General features: G+C 42.1%; 1 protein-coding gene across 1 annotated transcript; it reads right to left on the bottom strand.

The window, feature by feature from the left end:
- Window positions 1-804: 804 nt before the first annotated feature.
- LOC137384030 (lumican-like) lies at window positions 805-22,338 on the bottom strand. The gene is made up of 6 exons (XM_068057595.1): window positions 22,096-22,338; window positions 17,928-18,056; window positions 16,448-16,522; window positions 10,648-10,710; window positions 7,231-7,786; window positions 805-1,097 (listed from the first exon to the last, which is right to left on the bottom strand). The coding sequence occupies exons 1-6, from the start codon at window positions 22,336-22,338 to the stop codon at window positions 805-807; spliced, it is 1,359 nt and encodes a 452-aa protein (XP_067913696.1).
- Between the last annotated feature and the right edge of the window lie 436 nt (window positions 22,339-22,774).

Raw genomic sequence — 22,774 nt, 5'->3', positions numbered from 1 at the left:
CGTAAACACTGGCATCATGGACCTGTTGGGCCAAGTAGCCTGTTCACTGTGCTGTAAGTACTACATAATACCTTGGTTCATATATATATATATATATATATATGAACCAAGGTATTATGTAGTACTTACAGCACAGTGAACAGGCTACTTGGCCCAACAGGTCCATGATGCCAGTGTTTACGGTCCACATGAGCCTGCTCCCAACCTTCTTCATCTAACCCCATCAACTTATACTACGATTCCTTTCCCCTTAATGCGTTTATCTAGTTTCGCCTTAAATGCATCTATACTAGTCACCTCAACTACGCCTTGCAGTAGCAAGTTCCACAAGCTAACACTGTCTGGATAAAGAAGTTTCTCCTGAATTCCCTATTGGGTGCTCTACAGAAAGTAAGGAAATGGTCACTGAGCAATGGAGGGAGACATCTGAAAGCTTGTTGAATAAAAATGGTTTTGGGAAGGTTTTTAAAGGTCAAAATGGAAGTGGAGAGGCAGAGGAATGTGGGGAAGATTGCAGAAAATAGGATCAAGGTAGGAAATCTTGCCACCTTGGTCATCAAGATGTCCATCAGGTCCAGGACAGATTATGAGGTTGCAAAAATAAATTGGGATGAGATTGTGCAGGATTCTAAAGACAAGAATGAGGATTTGTACATTTAATGTACTGGGGACAGGCAACAGAGTTTTTGCTAAACTTCTTCCAAAATTATGGTGATGGTGCAGGAGAAGGCCCAAGAAAATTCCCAGAAAAAGGGGTTTTGCAACATATAAAAGTTTCTTATCTCTATATGGAAGCCAATCAAATCAGTGATATCGGAGGTTTTTATGGACATGTGGAATGGAGGTCAAATTGTTGTAGGACAAGCCCAGTTCAATCAGGGTGGAGATGTTGAAACTATTTGGTGCTAGACCCTTGATGGTAAATTTATTATGACTCAACCGCAGGTAAAGGAGTCTATGAAACTGTGCAAAATAATCTTCTGTAAGCGTTTCGAAAAAATTGTTGGTGCAGTAGAGTTGCTGGATTGTAACTGGAAGATTCTTGGGGAACACAGTCAATTGATAACTTAAATCCAGGTGAATAAGAGACTTCAATCCTGTGATGGTATAAAGGGAAATATGAGTTACTATTCAGAATTGAACGTATTGCTCCATTTATCTTACTTCAGTCATCTGATAGACTTCAAACATAATGGAATCAAGGCAGTTGTGAATAAATGTAAAGGCTGAAAATATAGGTGAAGACTTCTGCTGGAAAATCACCTCAGTCAGTCATAGTTACAATAACATTGAACTTTCTTCTCTGGAGCTTTTAACATCTATTCATCTTTATGTAAGCTACATAACTTGTAACTAGAACATTTTCATGTCCTATGAAAAAAGCATCTTTTCTCTTATTTTTTTTTTCTCCTCCACTCCTGACATGAAGGTGTTTTCTCCTTGTTGGATACAGTCCCATAAGTGTCGGGCACCTCATGGTACCTCAAATAGTTATTATTCATATATGGATATTGACAGTAAGTTTTTTTTTTAGGTCATTTAAACAGAGAGGACAACACATATGAATCAATTTCTGTCTTCACATGCATTTCCATCAAGGCTTGCTGGATTGTTATCTGGGTGGGAATCCTGGACAATGTCCCACTTCTTTTCCAGTAGCTGTGAAGCCAATTATAGTGTCCTTACTATTGCACCTGAGATGATCTAACTCAGCACAGACCAGTAAATGAACTTGGGGCCTTCTTTGTTTCTAAGGCTCATCATTCAATAGATAAACTCTGTAAGCCATTGAGGGATCCCCAATCTAATTGCCTTTAAAAGAACAAGTGATTCTACAGATGACTTTAAAGTTTAAAAAAAAAATGAGGCATACCATTGGTGGAGTTTACTTATCTTGTTGTCTTCCCTTGAAATAGTGAAATCATGTGCTTTGCTTTAGAAATGTCAATCAAGCATCTTGTTCCCCATGGCTCTATGTATATTGATCACGAAATGTGGTAATAAACTACACAGCCCAAGAAGATCAGAAGTTCTGCTCCTTGGTTACCCAATATCAGTTGGGCAACAACGGGAATGCTGCAAACCTCAGTGCCACTAGAGTAGGAAGAAATGAAAGAAAGCGCTTGCGTTAATAGAGCATCTTATCAAGCCATGGAGCATTGCAAAGTCCTTTAAAATCAATGGATTGATTTTATTTTGATGTGCAGCCACTATTGTTATGCAAGTATTTGCAGCAACCAATTTGGACACCGAAAGATCTCATAAGCAGCAATTGAGACAAATGACAAGTTAATCTATTTTATTGATTGAGGGATAAATGTTGGATTGAACGTCAGTAGAAAGTCCCCTGCTCTTTATCAGATAATGCTGTTTGATTTTCTACATTCATCTAGAAAGACCTTATCCAAAAGATAGCTGTGACAGTGTAGCATTCCCTCAATACTACACTGAAGTGGCAGCTTAGATGACCTACCCAAGTCCTAGAGTGATCTTTGAACCTATAACCTGGTGACTCAGGCAAGAGTGCTACAATGGAGACAAACTGACAAAACAAAATCACCAAAGATTCCCACTCTTGATGGCCTTTACCACAAGTATGTGTAGATATCTGGTCATAAGGACAGGTTAATCCACTATATCCTCCATGATTGGGTAGCCAGCAGACACTCACTACCTAGTCTTCTATATGAAGAGTGGTCATTTAGACAAGGTAATAGAAAGCTACTGTTGCTGCTTGAACTACAATTTAGCTTAAGTCACTCCCTTAAGAAAGGGTAGGAAGAAAATGAGAGAAACCAAAATAAGAAAATGAAAAGGAAACCAGCCGTAAATTAACAGAGCTAATGTGATTAAGCTCTCAGACTCCATTCGGTCAATGACCTGTGATCCTAGTTACATTAATGTGCTGAAAACGCCATCTAATTCCAAACATTATTTTGCTTTGGCTCCAGTGCTTTCCCAGTAATTTAAAGTGATCCTTTTGCCTGCAATCTGCCTCATTATTCAGTCATTAACTGCAACTCAGAGTCACATATAGAAAGCATTGACATTTTTCATAACCTGGCAAAACCATGAATAAACCACATATCAACTTCATCATTAACATCTATTTTATAGTACACTTTGATAACCAAGAAGGACTTGTACTGTGGTAATTTTACACTAATATAAATTTCCGCAGAAAGCAAAAAATATCATTTAGGAACTTATTAGAATGGGTAATTTGTTATGGTGGAAGATAGGGCAGTGGGGGGGAGGCTAAAATTAAAGCAGGAATGTGTCTAGTGAGTCTGACATTTAGAGTCGTTGGAGACCAGCTAATGTGCACAAACAGAGAAAAGATGGAGCAAACAGTGGATGATCTAGATTTTGTGGTTGTTGTAACACTATTGCCAGAAATATAAAGAAAAACAGACATCATTAACAAATTGGGTAATGGGTTTGACTAAAAATATCTCAGGAGAGAAAAAAACATGACAGTTGGAACAGATGATACTAATTTTAACATCAAGCTTAGAGACACAGAACATAGACCTCCATTTATTGTGTACATACCATATGCAGCAATGCTACATTGGAGGAGAGTCAACAGATAAAGTTGGCAAAATGGGTACTGCTTTCGACAAGCTAAATAAATTTTGCAGAAATAGCAAACCAAAACAAAAAAATCAAACTATACAATAGCAATATGTTATCCACCTGGCTACATGACACAACTCTAGACAATGGCAAAGTCTACATAGAAAATCTTGACACATTTGGCATCAATTGACTCAGGATCAGCTGTACAGATAATCTGTGAAACCAGAAAGCCAGTAAAAGAACAAAACTGCTGTTAGTAAGCCAAGTTGTGAAGCAAAAACTCCTTGGTTGGTTGATTACTTGTCAAAAATGCAGAATACCCCAGTATGCGCTGAAATAGTTCTCCGATGGAATAGGGAACGATGGAAAGCCAAGAATAACCTAGTCAAGTACAGCAAAGAAGAACCTTCTAGAATATATGACTGATTGGAAAGAGATCTAGCAACAAACAATAAACAGGTAGTGTGGAAGAGACTGGTGTTTATTCAAGGTGCTTAAGACACAAGATTCACAAACAGAATTAGCTATAGTGTCATTTTAATTCACCAACATGCACAAGTAGAATATTGAAGAAAATGAGCATTGTTTATTTGAACTGACCAGAAATCCAAACCCCCTGTGTGCTGCAGCAAATGTAACGGTAGGATAGTTGGATCATAATTAACTATATTAACAAGGTCTTTGGTATCTCGGGTTATTTAAACATCACATATTAAAGTTCTGCTTTATTCAGCTGTCTTGTCCTTGTGCCTTTGCTGCTTGAATTCCATCCCTCTGTTTGCATTATAGAAGATCTTGCAGGGTCTCTCGCTGTTGCTGCAATTCTGTTTTCTGTCCTCTCCCACTCTACTTAATCAGCAAACCTTGCTCTAAGCCTTAATGCAGCTACTTTTTGAATTTGCTTGTGTTTGTATTTGAAGTAATCTAATAATGTGATGATGACTAATTTTACATTTGTGTGCCATTCAGATCCTGTGAAGTTGTACAGTGCTTGTATATTAGTTGATTATAACATTTCTGTAATTATTTTACCTCCCAGATCCCTAATCGATGATTAATTTACGAATGCTTGTATTTTACTGGGCATTCCTGGCTGTCTTTCCATGTTCTACCCTCCATAAACTTGAGGTCATTTAAAGTTCTGCTGCCCGTGGCCTAACTCACACCAAGTCCCGTTTTCCCATCACCCCTGTGCTCGCTGAACTACACTGGCTCCCAGTTAAGCAATGACTTAATTTTAAAATCCTCACCCTTGTTTTCAAATCCTTCCATGACCTCGCCCCTCCCTATCTGTGTAATCTCCTCCAGCCGCACAACCCTCCGAGATATCTGCACTCCTCTAATTCAGGCCTCATATGCATCTCCGGTTTTAATTGCTCCATCGTTGGTGGCCGAGCCTTCAGCTGCCAAGGCCCTCAGCTCTGCAATTTGCTCCCTATACCTCTCTGCCTCTCCTTTCCTCCTTTGAGACATTTCATAAAACCTACCTCTTTGACCAAGCTTTTGGTCATCTGCCCTAATATCTCCTTATGTGGCTCGGTCTCATATTTTGCTTTATAATGCCCTGTTACGACCAGGTGCGAAAGAGGTCTAGGGGTTCCCTTTCAGTCTTCACCTGGTCTTACTGTAACAGGGTTTAATTTTTAAACACACCGTGTTTTTAGCTCCCCCTTGGTGAATCCTTGTTCACCACTTTCCAATTATAAGGCAAAGAAACCAGCACAAACAGGTTTTCTTAGGTTTAAAGAAGAACGATTGAAATTTATTGAACTTTAACTTAAACTCTAATTCAGTTGATGCCTATGGGTACACGACATGCCCACGCTAGCATGCATACGGGATACACGCATGCAAATAGAGACAGAAGAGAGCAGTAGAAAAATAAAGTGGAAAAATTTGAGGCAATAGCTGAAGAGTTTTTGTTACAGTTCCTCCAGCTCACTGTAGAGTTCTTGATTGTAGGAAGATCTTGCTTTTCGTTGGGGCCCAGTATTATTCTTAAGCCTTGTTCGCTGTAGGAGACTTTTCTCTCTTGGGGTTCATGTGTCTTCATTGTATTTGGAGTTCCATGAGAACGAGTTGGGAACAGACAAGAGAGATCTTCTCAATCCAGGAACAAACAGTGTTCCTGAGTTCAAACTCTCTGTGGCCAATTCAATAAACCCTGGAGCAGCCGGTTAGTCATATGACCAGTTGGTCTAACCAGTCCTGGATTGTATCACCTTAGCAGTCTCTGGAATGCTCCTCTTACCCACAATATCTGGTGATCAAGGTCCATTGTGAGTTGAATGTGTCAGGAAATGGTCCCTAGCACTGTCTGTTAATATGCAAATGTATTTTTCCAGCCACGGCTGATCTATTTAACAAGTCATTTCCTCATTCCAGCAACAGTTAAAGATCAATGTTCATGACAAAATTTAAAGTGCCTCATTCTTGGCAGGTGGGGGCCTAGCATGACATGCCCCATGTGCAGCGGCTTGAGACGTTTTAATATGATGAAGATGCTCTATAAATACAATAAAATAAAAGCAAAATACTGCAGATGCTGGAAATCTGAAATAAAAACAAGAAATGCTAGGACCACTCAGCAGGTCTGGCAGCATCTGTGGAAAGAGAAGCAGAGTTAACATTTCGGGTCAGTGACCCTTCTTCGGAACTGACAAATATTAGAAAAGTCACAGGTTATAAGCAAGTGAGGTGGGGGTGGGGCAAGAGATAACAAAGGAGAAGGTGTAGATTGGACAAGGCCACATAGCTGACCAAAAGGTCATGGAGCAAAGGCAAACAATATGTTAATGGTGTGTTGAAAGACAAAGCATTAGTACAGATTAGGTGTTAACGGACTGAATATTGAATAGCAGCAAGTGCAAACCTGAAAAAAAAGTGGGTAAGCAAACTGAACAAACTAAGATGAAATGAAATAAATGTAAAAGAAAAAATAACTAAAAATGAAAGTAAAATGGGGGGCTGTCATGCTCTGAAATTATTGAATTCGATGTTCAGTCCGCCAGGCTGTAGTGTGCCTAATCGGTAGATGAGATGCTGTTCCTCGAGCTTGCGTTGATGTTCACTGGAACACTGCAGCAATCCCAGGACAGAGATGTGAGCAGGGGGGAGTGTTGAAATGGCAAGCAACTGGAAGCTCAGGGTCCTGCTTGCGGACTGAGCGGAGATGTTCCGCAAACATATTGTTTGCCTTTGTTCCATGAACTTTTGGTCAGCTATGTGGCCTTGTCCAATCTACACCTCCTCCTTTGTTGTCTCTTGCCCCACCCCCACCTCTCTTGCTTCTAACCTGTGACTTTTCTAATGTTTGTCAGTTCCGAAGAAGGGTCACTGACCCGAAATGTTAACTCTGCTTCTCTTTTCACAGATGCTGCCAGACCTGCTGAGTGGTTCCAGCATTTCTTGTCTCTATAAATACAAGTTGTTTTTGTTGTTGCACTCTATTTAAAATAGATTGCTTAACCAATTCATTTTAGTTAATCAATGAGAATGGGAGAGTCAATTTTTGATGAGAGTCTATTTCAATTGAGAGCTTTTTTTTTGTTGCAAAAGTCCATTTACTTGTGATGAGAATGACCTACACATTTTATTAAGAGTGAAGTAAACTCTGTGATAAATTAATATTAAACAAATTAATTTCACCTTTCATATCACCGCCATTGATTGTTGTCAGTTGATTGCCATGAAGCAGTAACATCACTAAATTCTCTAGGTTTTCAAATGGTTCTTGGGAGAGCTTTTTAAATCTATTGTGTGCCAGTCTCAGCTGTTTTAAGCTGCGAGGTAGTTGTGCTGGTACCTCTATCAAGTTATTGTAATTCATGTACAGATTTTCAAGTTGGTTAAGACTACAAAACACGTCTTTACCAATATTCTTACTACTAATGTTGTTTCTGTCCAAGATCATCCATTTTAGGGCAGTCGTGTTCTTGAAACCCCCTTCAGGAAGGTGCTGGATGCAATTGCCTTGGATGTACAGATACTGGCTTCTAAATGGCAACATCAATGGTACATACAGCAGTGCCCTGTTATCACAAAACATTGCAGTGGGCCAATGGATAAGACAGTCACATTCTAAAGGATAATCTTCAATACCAAAGTATCTGAAGTAGTCAGAAGTGATTCTTCCACTGAGTGACAACACCGTGGGATCTCCTTCTTCGTTGTTAAATAAAACTGGTATCCCACCGTAGTCAGGCTAGCCATTTGTACACTGTACAATAGAGACTAATGTTATTAGGGCGTGAACAAACTTGACATCCATTTGTATAGAATGCATAGTTTCAGGAGATCCTTGGAAAAGGTGTTCGGAAATATTTTAATTCTGCAAATGAGAAATGCAGTTTACTTTTATTAAACTATTACAAAAATATTGTGCCACATACAATCATAGATTGATACAGCACAGCAGGAGATCGCTCGGCCCATCGAGCCGGTGCTGGCTTTTTGAAAGAGCTATCCAATTAGTCGTCTTCCCTTGCTCTTTCTCTATAGCCCTGTAAATGCTTTCCCTTCAAGTATTTATCTAATTTCCTTACTGAAGCTCATTGTTGAATCTGGTTCCTCCAGGCTCTGAGACAATGCATTCCAGATCATTGGTGTAAATTCTTTCTTTCATCATGTCACCTCTAGTTCTTTGGCCAATCACCTTAAGTCTGTATCTTCTGGTTACTGACCCTTCTGCCATTTGAAACAGTTTCTCCTAATTTACTCTGTCAAAACCAGTCATGATTTTTATCATCTCTATCAAATCCCCTCTTATCCTTCACTGATCTGAGTAGAACATACCCAGTTTCCCCACTCTCTCCATATAACTGAAATCTTTCTTCTCTGGTACCAACCTAGTAAATCTCTTCTGCACCCTCTCCAAGGTCTTGCCATCCTTCCTAAAGTGTGGTACTCAGAATTGAAAACAATACTCCAGCTGGGACCTAACCAGTGTTTTATAAACATTTGGCATAACTTCCTTGCTTTTGTACGCCGTGTCTTTATTTATAAAGGCAAATTTACATCTTGGGGTGTGATTCTGTGACTGCTGGTAACAGTGCAGCAATTCTCTTAAGTGAACATTATTCATTTATGAGCTTTGACGGGGAGCATCAGCAGGTTCTTTGGTTCATATGGGGCATGACAAGCTGCTGTCCTCAACTGACACCCATAATTGTCCTTCTACCATTGGTCACTAGATACTAATTCAGAGTAATTTTGATTTTTCCCCTCACTGGTCCAAACCTCTGTCATCACACGTGCTGGCAAAACTCAGTGCAGATTTGGGATTGAACCAGGGATATCCTGCTTGCTTATAGATCAGCTACTACTGGGATAAGACAGTTTAACCATCAAGGGAGCTTCCAAAAATATATAGAATATATTGCAATATAAGGAAATACTTTTTTATGCAGCAAGTGGTTAGGATCTGGAATTCACTGTCTGAGAGTGTGGTGGAGGTAGATTCAACTGTGGTTTTCAAAAGCGGATTGGATAATCAACTGAAGAGAAAAAAGGGTGGGGGAGTGGGATTCACTAAATTACTCTTGCAGGAAGTTGGCATGGACTTGATGGGCCGAACGACGTCCTTCTGTGCTGTAACCATTCTTTGATTCTATGATAAGAATATATTAGATGTTCAATAGTGGGACTGACTGAATTGAGGAGTTGTAATAGCATTGTAACCATGAAGATAATTTGTAGAAGAAATTTGGACATTTGTGATTCTTTTTTAAACTGGAGTTACTCATTAACTTTTTGTCAAGAGCTACAATCCCAATACCTATTTAATTAACCTAGCCGTGGATTTTGTAATAACAATGATGACAAAACTGCCAGTGTTCACTGTCATTACTACTGTAAAACTGGTAGTAACCTCTGGAGTCCACATATGCGTAGTTAAACGCAGAACTCCAGATGTTGCTGTTGGTAATTCTACTCTTCTCTATAGAGTGCACTGTTGAGGTTCCCCCAGAATGCAATCAATGGGAAATCATTGAACTGATGAGAACTTCCACTCTTATGCTACTAGTCTCATAGCAAAAGCCCCTGAAAAAGTTACGCCTTGTTGAATGAGGTGTGACTGGGTTTTTAAGAGCGGGCTACGTTCATAATTGCTGCTAAAAAACCTCACTGGCTCTGAAAGAGTAATTTTATATCCGTTGAGTGTCAAATGTCTCCATTATGATAAATTACACATTTTAAAAATGTTTTGAAAGTTTGTTTATGATATTTTAGCTTCCACCTTAAACCTATGTGTATGTCCCAATTACTTATTTTGCTATCTGTAAAAATTTTAAAATGGAAAGCGAAGGGATTCAGTGCTTTTTAATACTTGGTTTGCTGTCTGTGAGCATACATCACTGTGATTGGCTGCTTACCCTGCATGATGACATCAGTACTGATAGATACTTGGAGATCCCCTTGACTTGGTGCCAGATTCAAACTATTGTCAGGAAAGGGGAAATCCAGAGTGATCACTAGATCTTCGTGGGCAGCTTTCTAAGAGGTCAGGAGTGAGCACCATGGCTTTGCTGCTGACAGGCCTATATGTAGCTCCAGCAACATCCCAAATCCAAAGGTCTGTGAAGACAGATCCCAAAAATATGAGAAATCATATCTGCTAAGGGGCACAAGTAAAGAGGAGGTGGATCACAAGAGCCTTGTTCTGAAACCATTTCTGAGTTTGAGTTGCTGGTTCCAGTTCACGTTATTGACCGGTGATGTTGACCTGATGTAAGGGAGAGTAAACCTGTTCCTTAATTGAAGGGTTATTATGGATAGGAATGACTGGAATTGAAAATATGCATTATATAACTGGTAACATTGTAACGCTGGGAGTTCTTTTACTACTGGAGTACTGTGCAATGTAAAGTATATCAAAAGCTTTTATTTTTATTTCACTCAGATAACGCTGCTGATAAATTAATATTGACACATTCCTTTGAACACTTTTCCAAAGTTTTCTTACTGGAAATGCACTTCCTTAGGAATCCGCAAAATGAAGCTTAAACTCTCACTGGTTCGAGAATTTTTTCAAGGTTGCCCTAGGCAAACAAAAATTACAGCTACCTGAAGCTTTTGAAGGACGATAGTCATGCAGTTCTTCTTTAAGAAACCAGTTACCCCTTGTCTCTAAGACCAACAGAAAAATTGTTACTTTAATCCTAGAGTAGTTTGCATGAGTAAAGGGAAGGGTACAAACGACAGACTTGAGGAGGGATGACTCCATGCAATATGAATCTGCACATTTGCATTGCTGCAGTAAACACTAGCTGGGTGCATCTCTCTCTGACAGCAAATGAGGGCAGAGAACCCAAAAGAAGAGCAATGTGAGCAGATCCCTGGTCTAAAGTTCTGGATCCGCTCAAAAATTCCTGCCCTTCTTCCACCAACACTCTTCGTTTAAATTTAAAGGCCTTCCTAATTTTCAGTTTCAGTCTTGTCTGGGTCATTAGCTTTCCACAACTCCAGTTACAAATTGCCATTAAAGTCTTTTTATTAGAGGCCATCAACACCATTTAGTTTAACATTTTAAACTGGTGCCTGTAGCTTATTTTGGAGCTCCGCGGGCCTCTGAACTTGGCAGATATCATTCAGTTTCAGTCTGATAAGATTGCTTAAGATAATTGAGCATTGAGTAAAATCACATCCCAGGCCTACAGTGGCTGATCCCTTAGGTTTCTTTCAGAAACCAAAACTTCTGTATTTACATGACCTTGTCTGAATATGGAACTTAGAATTAGAACATTACAGCGCAGTACAGGCCCTTTGGCCCTCGATGTTGCGCCGACCTGTGAAACCATCTGACCTACACTATTCCATTTTCATCCATATGTCTATCCAATGACCACTTAAATGCCCTTAAAGTTGGCGAGTCTACTACTTTTGCAGGCAGGGCGTTCCACGCCTTTACTACTCTCTGAGTAAAGAAACTACCTCTGACATCTGTCCTATATCTATCACCCCTCAACTTAAAGCTATGTCCCCTCGTGTTTGCCATCACCATCCAAGGAAAAAGACTCTCACTATCCACCCTATCTAACCCTCTGATTATCTTGTATGTCTCTATTAAGTCACCTCTCCTCCTCCTTCTCTCCAACGAAAACAACCTCAAGTCCCTCAGCCTTTCCTCATAAGACCTTCCCTCCATACCAGGCAACATCCTAGTAAATCTCCTCTGCACCCTTTCCATAGCTTCCACATCCTTCCTATAATGCGGTGACCAGAACTGCACACAATACTCCAGGTGCGGTCTCACCAGAGTTTTGTACAGCTGCAGCATGACATCGTGGCTCCGAAACTCGATCCCCCTACTAATAAAAGCTAACACACCATATGCCTTCTTAACAGCCCTATTAACCTGGGTAGCAACCTTCAGGGATTTATGCACCTGGACACCAAGATCTCTCTGTTCATCTACACTACCAAGAATCTTCCCATTAGCCCAGTACACTGCATTCCTGTTACTCCTTCCAAAGTGAATCACCTCGCACTTTTCCGCATTAAACTCCATTTGCCATGTCTCTGCCCAGCTCTGCAGCCTATCTATGTCCCTCTGTACCCTACAACATCCTTCGGCACTATCCACAACTCCACCGACCTTAGTGTCATCCGCAAATTTACTAACCCACCCTTCTACACCCTCTTCCAGGTCATTTATAAAAATGACAAACAGCAGTGGCCCCAAAACAGATCCTTACGGTACACCACTAGTAACTAAACTCCAGGATGAACATTTGCCATCAACCACCACCCTCTGTCTTCTTTCAGCTAGCCAATTTCTGATCCAAAGCTCTAAATCACCTTCAATCCCATACTTCCGTATTTTCTGCAATAGCCTACCATGGGGAACTTTATCAAACGCCTTACTGAAATCCATATACACCACATCCACTGCTTTACCCTCATCCACCTGTTTGGTCACCTTCTCGAAAAACTCAATAAGGTTTGTGAGGCACGACCTACCCGTCACAAAACCGTGCTGACTATCGCTAATGAACTTATTCTTTTCAAGATGATTATACATCCTGTCTCTTATAACCTTTTCCAACATTTTACCCACAACCGAAGTAAGGCTCACAGGTCTATAATTACCAGGGCTGTCTCTACTCCCCTTCTTGAACAAGGGGACAACATTTGCTATCCTCCAGTCTTCCGGCACTATTCCTGTCGACGATGACGCCATAAAGATCAAGGACAAAGGCTCTGCAATCTCCTCCCTAGCTTCCCAGAGAATCCTAGGATAAATCCCATCTGGCCCAGGGGACTTATCTATTTTCACACTTTCCAAAATTGATAACACCTCCTCCTTGTGAACCTCAATCCCATCTCGCCTAGTAGCCTGAATCTCAGTATTCTCCTCGACAACATTTTCTTTCTCTACTGTAAATACTGACGCAAAATATTCATTTAACACTTCCCCTATCTCCTCTGATTCCACACACAACTTCCCACTACTATCCTTCATTGGCCCTAATCTAACTCTAGTCATTCTTTTATTCCTGATATACCTATAGAAAGCCTTAGGGTTTTCCCTGATCCTATCCGCCAATGACTTCTCGTGTCCTCTCCTTGCTCTTCTTAGCTCTCCCTTTAGATCCTTCCTGGCTAGCTTGTAACTCTCAAGCGCCCTAACTGAGCCTTCACGTCTCATCCTAACAAAAGCCTTCTTCTTCCTCTTGACAAGCGCTTCAACTTCTTTAGTAAACCACGGCTCCCTCCCTCGCTCGACAACTTCCTCCCTGCCTCACAGGTACATACTTATCAAGGACACGCAGTAGCTGCTCTTTGAATAAGCTCCACATTTCGATTGTTCCCATCCCCTGCAGTTTCCTTCCCCATCCTACGCATCCTAAATCTTGCCTAATCGCATCATAATTTCCTTTCCCCCAGCTATAATTCTTGCCCTGCGGTATATACCTGTCCCTGCCCATCGCTAAGGTAAACCTAACCGAATTGTGATCACTATCACCAAAGTGCTCACCTACATCTAAATCTAACACCTGGCCGGGTTCATTACCCAGTACCAAATCCAATGTGGCATCGCCCCTGGTTGGCCTGTCTACATACTGTGTCAGAAAACCCTCCTGCACACACTGGACAAAAACTGACCCATCTAAAGTACTCGAACTATAGTATTTCCAGTCGATATTTGGAAAGTTAAAATCCCCCATAACAACTACCCTGTTACTCTCGCTCCTGTCGAGAATCATCTTCGCTATCCTTTCCTCTACATCTCTGGAACTATTTGGAGGTCTATAAAAGACTCCCAACAGGGTGACCTCACCTCTCCTGTTTCTAACCTCGGCCCATACTACCTCAGTAGACGAGTCCTCAAACGTCCTTTCTGTCGCTGTAATACTCTCCTTGATTAACAATGCCACACCCCCCCCCCCCCCTCTTTTACCATCTTCTCTGTTCTTACTGAAACATCTAAATCCCGGAACCTGCAACATCCATTCCTGCCCCTGATCTACCCATGTCTCCGAAATGGCCACTACATCGAGATCCCAGGTACCAACCCATGCTGCAAGCTCACCCACCTTATTCTGGATGCTCCTGGCGTTGAAGTAGACACACTTTAAACCAGGTTCTTGCTTGCCAGTGCCCTCTTGCGTCCTTGTAACCTTATCCCTGACCTCAATACTCTCAACATCCTGTCCACTGGCACTACAATTTAGGTTCCCATCCCCCTGCTGAATTAGTTTAAACCCCCCCGAAGAGCACTAGAAAATCTCCCCCCCCAGGATATTGGTACCCCTCTGGTTCAGGTGAAGACCATCCTGTTTGTAGAGGTCCCACCTACCCCAGAAAGAGCCCCAGTTATCCAGGAAACCAAAACCCTCCCTCCTGCACCATCCCTGCAGCCACGTGTTCAACTCCTCTCTCTCCCTATTCCTCGCTTCGCTATCACGTGGCACGGGCAACAACCAGAGAACTTATAATTTCAAAGCGCCGGTCTAATTGTTCTGAAATTATCATCATGCCAGATTCAATTTTTTGTCTTTTTTTTTATGCATGCAATTTAAAAATAGTCTTTAAAGAGTTGTGACTCATTTAAAAACTTCAAGATTTCACTTGTTTCCAATAGCACAATTGTGTGAGTATAGGGGTAGAATCGAACACAAATCTCTTTGTATTTACACTGCATATTATAAGTAATAACTATTATTTTTCACATTTTGTCTTAATGGGAACAATCATATTCACCACAGCATAAACTTTATAGAGTTAATGTTAAAGTAGCAGGGATTAACAAAATTTGGAGCTCTGTCTGTAGTTATCAAAGGTTAATTCTAACTGAAAACTAATGCTGTCAAGCACAGGTAGAAAGATGGCCCACAAATGTCAAATTGGAGCAGTTTAATCAGGTTTCTGAGTAAACATTGGCTGCATTAACCAGTCACTGCAGAATTGCCAGGCGCCAATGCTATTTATTTGGTTCCCTTCATGCAGATAAGAGTGGATTGCAGGGTATTACAGAATTCATTGAGGCATCCGTCCATGATCAATCAATCAAATACATAGTCTCTTTTTTTATAGCTTTTCTCACTCTTTATTTTCTACTGATTCACCTCAGGATTCGATATTAAAGTGAGAAACTTTATTTATAACCGGTTTTTCTCAAGTGCACCTACATGCCAAGGGTTACAATCTACACATCTAAAGATCTCCAGTATTGAAGAACCATAAGCTGACTTACATTTTCCATCAAATTAATGGGCAAGTTCTGTAAGGATTTATTATATTTTGCAAAATTAAAGAATATTATTGCAGACTACAAAGTCAAACTCTATTCTGTGGATTTTCTTAATCGCAATGATCTTTGATTGTCTTCCAAATCATTAATAATTTCAAAGATAGATTAATTAACAAACGGGCATTACCTTCCGATCTGAATTAATTTAAATTAAATTCAAGAAATGCAATAATGCTCAGCAAATTCTTTTAATTTATAGACAAAGGTACTTACTTTCAGGCAAAAGAACACCTCGATAGTTTAATATGTTATTAAAGCTGTATTTCAATTCTCCTTTTTATAGTCGTTGGGAGATAGGTTGTGAAGACTTTTCTGAAAACAGTCAGTAAGTTTTGGACCTGTATGTTTTAAAGCAAGCTCAAGCTCTGAGTTTAATCATATTGCAATATAAAACTTCAACAGATTTCCATGCATAATTGGTAAAGCAGGTGTGTTAAAGGAGATGGAACAAATGACAGTACTGAGTTTAACCTCTTTGGGTGCACTTCTGTTTCCAGTTTAAGGGATAACCTTAACTGTCGTCTCAAATTTCTCCCAGAAGTGTGACAAAAATTACTTTACTAATGTCTGAACAGTTCTATAAAAGGGTGTGGTCAGATTGTAAAATGTTACTAATGGAGAGCTCCATGTAATTATTGTCTATTTTAATTAGAAAACTTTGCTCATGTTGACATTTCTAAATATCTTATAAATATGATTTGAGTGGGTTAGGTTGCCAAAACATAAAACTAAAAATGTGTTTCAAATCAGTAACATAGCAAGGGTTCAGGTGATGCTATGAACTCTAAGCAAAGCTTGGGCAGATATTTTGATTTCATTTAATTTGAATCTCTTGATGTGTTACTATTCGTGGTACACATGCCAACTTATGTCATATACTGCTTGAATAACAAGGAATAGCAACGCGGCAGAATCAGAACAGTGTTGTAACTCAAATGATTTTATTTGTTTTTGATAAATAACTTAAGATGGACAGAGTAATATGAATAAAAGAAAAATGTTGCACTGATGGTCATGTCTTCAGCCATCTCAACATTAAAGTCTGGTATTTCCTCCCTAAATCTCTCCATCTCTCCACTTTTCTCTTTTAAAACTCTTCTTAAAATCTACCTCTTTGACCAAGCTTTTGGTCACTTGTCCTAATGTCTCCTTTTTACTCTCAGTGCCAATTTTTGGCTGATTACCCTGTTGTGAAGCACTTCAGAACACTTAACTGCATTGAAGATGCTATATAAATGGCATTGAGTACAAAAGCAGGGAAGTTATGTTGAACCTTTATAAAGCTCTGGTTAGGCCCCGCTCTGGCACCACACTTTAGGAAGTATGTGAGGGTCCTTGAGAGGGAATGGTTCGAGGGATGGGGGATTTTACTTACAAGGTTAGGTTGGAGAAGCTGGGATTGTTCCCTTGGAGCAAAAGAGATTGAGGGGAGATTTGATAGAGATGTACAAGATTATGATAGGTTCAGATACATTTGACAAGGAAAAACTGTTCCATTAACTGATGGTACAAGGACTAGGGAACACAGATTAAAGGTTTTGGGCAAGAGATGTGGGGGAAATGTGGGGAAGAACTTTTTTACTCAGTGAGTGGTAATGACCTGGAACTCGCTGCAAACAAGAGTGGTGGAAGCGGAAACAATCAATGATTTCAAAAGGAAATTGGATGGCCACTTGAACAAAATAATCTTTCAAGGCTACACGGATTGAGCGGGGGAGTGGGACTGACTGGATTGCTTCATGGACAGCCGGCATGGACTCAATGGGCCGAATGGTCACCTTCTGTAAATGACTCTATGCCTCCATGACATGCAGGCCCTTATTTTTCAGATATCTGATTCAGGTGAGCGTCACTTTATTTTGTAAAACCTTCACCTAGTAACAGTCTCTAATTAGTATAATGAAATGTATAAAATGCACTGTTACAATTTATAATTTGTTGCAACTGTGCAAGTTCTGTGAAGAATGTGTAACCGTTCTTGGTCCGTAATTACTGACTTTTTGGTCAGTTTGCACCATTAACTCTGATATTCCAAATTCATACTGTGCTGGAGTTCTCTGTTGATGAAATGTACTATGCTAGATAAGAAAAACTCTTTGCTTCATCATACTACAGATCATTTTTTTCGACATCCGAGTTCTCATTATACCTGAAGGACAATATAATCTTGGAGGAGGCAGCTATAGCTCATTGTGAAGAAGCTTTTACAACACACAATTGAAACCCAAGAACACCAGCAAAGTTGGCATTTCAAACATTCTTTGATTCTACAATCTTCATGAGCATAAAAAGTTAACGGGCTTTTTTAGGTAAAAGACCTTGGTCTTTTGGATATCTCTTTGTGACTGGATCATTTCTCAGAAGTATTGAACAGGTTATAAAGTATGCACTGCAGAAGAACAGACCTTCAAAGGCTTCCTTATGCTTCCACAGAATACTTAATCCAGTGTTTACTTTTCCTGTACGGTCATGACTTTATCCTGTTTTCATATGTCCTGCCGATAAGTAATTTCGCAGAAAGGAAGTATATTCCTCATTTTTTAAAAAAAGGTTTAAAATCCAGCTTTTGTTTATTCGATAAGTATCTCACTTTCAAAGAGCCATGAGAAAGTACCACCTTTGGTTCAAACGAAGCTCCCTGAAAGATTGTTTTGTGCAGCTCATAAAATGCCTCCTTTAAAATGCAGGGAAGGTAGTTGTACAGTGATTCAGGGCTTTGCTGCAAATTAAACTAAAGTAGCACAATGAAAGTTTGGCCGAGAAATTAGATGGCACCTGATGTTTTTCCTGGCGCTAAACGGGTGCCTAAGCCTCCAATATAGCAGACAGGAAACACGCGCTGGAGTGTGCCATTCACCATATTGTTTTGAGCAAAAAAAGTCATCTGGAGCCCATGCCTGAAACAGATGTTAGAACCCGTATTTGCATATTCAAAGGGCCTAATGCCGCTGTCACTTCCCCAACCAGGTCTATATGTGGCCTAAAATAAAAGCAAAATACTGCCGATGCCGGAAATCTGAAATAAAAACAGAAAGTGCTGGAAATACTCAGCAGGTCTGGCAGCATCTGTGGAGAGAGAAACCGAGTAAACTTTTCAGGTCTGTGACCTTTTATCAAAACTGATGTCCCTTTCTGTTTTTATTCTATTTGTGGCCAACTGACAGTCCAGAAAGGGACTGTTACAGGCCACCGCCATTAAGGAAGGTTTTGTTAAAATAGCTGAATGTGGAGCTGGGAGCAACAAGAACCTAACTGATCCCAAGATTTAATATCCTGCCCAACCCTCACCCACATTCAGAGGAATAGGAGCTTAGTAAGTAACCATTATAAAGGGTTATGCCACCAAAATGTGCTGAGAAAGGCTTTGAGAATTATGGACTTGAAAAAAATTAGCATTTTGTAAGTTTGATTGTTGCACTGCATTAGTCCCCTGTTATTTCTTTCTGTTCCTATATATATACTAAATACATAAATAAATTTGGACAATAATCTCGGATGTATAGTGGTCAAATGGCATTTTATTTCTCCATCTTTCCTAGACGATGGAAGAATGTTGTGGACATCCCATGTTTGCTCCAGTAAATAATTTACTTAAATTTGGGGTTAATGGCTAAACTTCGTCCATATCCAACAAATAATATCGACACAGGTCTGGTCCATAAAGGACAGTGTCTACTGATGGAAACTGCAGTCAGCCTGGGAACATTAGAAAAAGTTTAGGATTGTACTCAAACTGTAACAGTTATTGCCAATCAACATTGAATCTGACAGGACAGTGAATCTTTGAAGACTATTTTCATGGCACAGAGTCTTGGAGGTGAATAATTGCATTAGAGAATTTGGTATGAAGGTTAGCATGCCCAATTCGTAAGACTCCCAATTTTTCAGTCCCATGAAGTAAGACTCCAAATCAAGAGCAGACTCTCTTTTTTGAAAAAAAAACAGTTACTGCCAAAGGAGTTATTGCAAGAAGGCAGGACTTTCCTTCGGGGGTGGGAAACAGAAGTCGGGACCGTTTCTGGGTCCCAAACCTGCCCCTTGGGGGGAGCAGTCATCGGCCCCAACTTTGACGGGGGCACTCCCTTAATCAGCATGGAGACGAGTTTGGGGCTCATTAGTAGCCGTGAGGGTGGGAACGGAGGGGGGACTGTGCAAGTGTGGGCCCAATTTAAACAGACCATGGCAGCCATTACTGTGGCTGCTGTTTCACAGCTTCACCACCAGTCTTGAACATCACTGAATCTTCAAATAAAAGAATGTCTCAGGAGAGGTGGAGGCCTGGAACCCGGGAAAGGGCAGTCCTTCGATTCTCCGATCTGGACCTGGAGGTCCGACTCGAGGAAATAAGGGAGAGGAGGGAGGTCCTCTTCCCGGAGGGTGGCAAGAGGAGGCCACTCACCCAGATAAAGCAGACCTGGACGGAGATCGCTGACACAGTCAGCAGAAGCAGTGTGGTGTGCAGAAGTTGGATCTAGAAGAGGTTCAATGATCACCTTGCTGAAGGTGAGTGCAAGCCCCAACCCTCAGGATAGGCCTCTGGGTACTCACCCTCTAGCAGACACACCAGCTGAGGAGCCTGAGGGTACTTGCTCCTCTTGAACATGGGAGGAGTGATTTTTTTTCTTATCCGTTCGTGTGATGTGGGCATCGCTGATTATGCCAGCATTTATTGCCCATCCCTAATTGCCCTTGAGAAGGTGGTGGTGAGCTACCTTCTTGAACCACTGCAGTCCATGTGGGGTAGGTACACCCACAGTGCTGTTAGGAAGGGAGTTCCAGGATTTTGACCCAGTTATAGTGAAGGAACGGCGATATAGTTCCAAGTCAGGATGATGTGTGGCTTGGAGGTGTTCCCATGCCCATGTCATTCTAGGTGGTAGAAGTCGCGGGTCTGGAAGGTGCTGCTTAAGGAGCCTTGGTGCATTGCTGCAGTGAATCTTGTAGATGGTACACATTGCTGCCACTGTGCGTCAGTGGTGGAGGGGGTGAATGTTTGTGGATGAGGTGCTAATCAAGCCTGCTGCTTTGTCCTGGATGGTGTCAAGCTTCTTGAGTGTTGTTGGAGCTCCACCCATCCAGGCAAGTGGAGAGTATTCCATCACACTCCTGACTTGTGCCTTGTAGAGTGTGTGCCCAGGACACTTACCGACTCCTCAAAGGCTCAGAGCTACAGTGATACTGAGGACCTTTCAGCAGCTTTAAATGAATTGGTGTAGCTGTCATTGGCAATAGAGATCAGCACTGCCTTATCACGCTCTCTTTTGACCTTGCAGGAGAAAAGGGCACATAATGCTCACGAGAGGGCCCAAATGGGAGGAGGCCTTCCCTACCTTCACGTTATCACCACCATGGAGGAGGGTGTCATGGACATATGCAAGGTCACGGATGAAGAGCAAATCGGGCAAGGTGATATGGGCATCCAGGGTGGAGATGGTGATTAGAGAGTACAATGTGTTCATTAAGTGGATACATTGCACTCCACCCCATCCGGCAGCAAACCAGACACTGGAAGGCTCCGCGTTCCAAGACTAGTTCTCATGATCCCTTCTTGTGTTGATGTTGAGGCAATTAGACCATCTGCCGCACCACCGGGCCATGTGCAGCAACAGCAAAGCTCTGAAGAGGCACAGTCACACATTACAAGCGCACCCTCCACCAGTGCAGATGCAGTCAACGCAATGGGTTCTTGCACACGGTTTGATAGGGTGGCATGGGTGATAATTATGGCACTAGTGTGTAGGAGGAGGTGCCAGAGGCAGCGCCAGTTGTGGGTAGCCCCCAGAGGATGGAGGACCCAACACATCCCTGCTTAGCTAGGCACAGATGCATGGCCTTAGGAGTAACAGGAAATGAGTCTCCATCTAGAACAGCAGTAGGAGATTTGCTCCCACATGTCGGAGTTCCCTGAGGCAGTGCAGGGTCATGGGCTGAGGATGCAGGAGTCCATTCAGCTCATGTGCACCGCCATGTCTCAGGGCTTTGAGCACATGAGCTCTGCCATTGAGAGAGTGGCCAACCTCATGGAGAGCCAGATGCGGCATCGTTGGAGGGCATGTAGGAAGTGCACATAGCCTTGACTCTAATGGAGCAGGGATGTCTGGAGGGGATGCCAGTTGGGCTGAAGCTGGTCCCCTCCAGCCATTTAGAGCGCCAGCCAAGGGCTGAGGCAATCACCGAGGAGGATGACAGTGCACCATCATGATTATGGGCCTCTTTGGCTCAGTCGAAACTTGTCTGGATCAGGTGAACCCTGACATTGGCATCCTGATGAGACTCTTCAGCCCCATGCCAGGCTGGTCCACTCCTTTGTGCAGCCAGGGCACCTCCATTGTTCTGCCTCTTCCTCCTCCACCTCCTCTTGCTCTTCTCCTCTTCTACAACCTGTTCCTCCTCTTCCTCTGATAAGCAGACCACCTCAATGAGTTAGACTCTTGCAGGAGTATATTGCAGGGCATCACCTGACCAATCCAGGCACTGGAACCGCACGCTGGATTTTAAGCAACCAGCGGGGGTCCCGACACTAGGCCAAAAGGCACGGAGAACTCCACCTCGGCTGTTTAGAGGACCCCTGGCTGCATCTTATGGCACACAGGCAATTAACTGCCCAATGTCAGGGTCCACGTCCCTTTAAGAACAGGGATCCCGCCTCCAAGAGCTGCAGGCCAATCAGATTGCCCATGGAGGAGGGACCGCCCCCCCCCCCCCCCCCCAACCAGCCCACACAGAGGCCGCCTAGAGTTACTGGGCAGTGTCCTCACATGACAGAGGCACCCGCCACTGGTAAAATGCCAGCGGCGGCAGGAAGAGGCCCTTTTTTGGCCAATAATTTCCCTCTCTGCTTGAGAGGCCACATCTGTCTGGAACTGAATGTATTCTCCAGCTCTCACAAATAGGGCATCAGTGATCTGCGAGATGTAGTGGTGTGCAGCCGTTTGTGAGATGCCACCAAGGTCCGCATGTGATCCTTGGGAGGAGCCAGAAGTGAAGAAATTCAGGGCCATAGTGACTTTGAGGGCTACAGGCAGGGTTTAGTAAGCATTGTTGCCAGGTGTGAGGTCTTCGCTGATGAGGACACAGATCTCTGTGACCATTTCCCCGGAAAGTCCCAGTCTCCTCTGGCACTGGTCCTTGGTCATCTCCAGGTTGCTCCTTCTTTAGCAGTAGATTCTAGGCTGAGGTTATGGCCTCCATCTCCTTCCAGCCCCTGGTTCCTATCCTCTGCCCTCTTGATGTCCGGGGCTCTGCCCTTCCTGCAGAAGTTGTTGCTCTTCATCGCCATAGGAAACAAAATCTGAGAGTTGTGCCCCCATTGCCAGATGCTGCTTCCTTATGCTCAGGTGGTCCCTATTTGTGCTTGGCAGCCTTGCCCTTCCTCTTAAGTCTCCACAATGCCAGCAGGGTGACAACCCCCTGCACTACCCGGGCACTTACAGCCCA

Source organism: Heterodontus francisci, chromosome 25 (genome assembly GCF_036365525.1).
Source record: "Heterodontus francisci isolate sHetFra1 chromosome 25, sHetFra1.hap1, whole genome shotgun sequence".
Classification (NCBI taxonomy): domain Eukaryota; kingdom Metazoa; phylum Chordata; class Chondrichthyes; order Heterodontiformes; family Heterodontidae; genus Heterodontus; species Heterodontus francisci.
The sequence above is the reverse complement of the archived record's forward strand: the minus strand, read 5'-3'. Positions and strand labels throughout refer to the sequence as shown.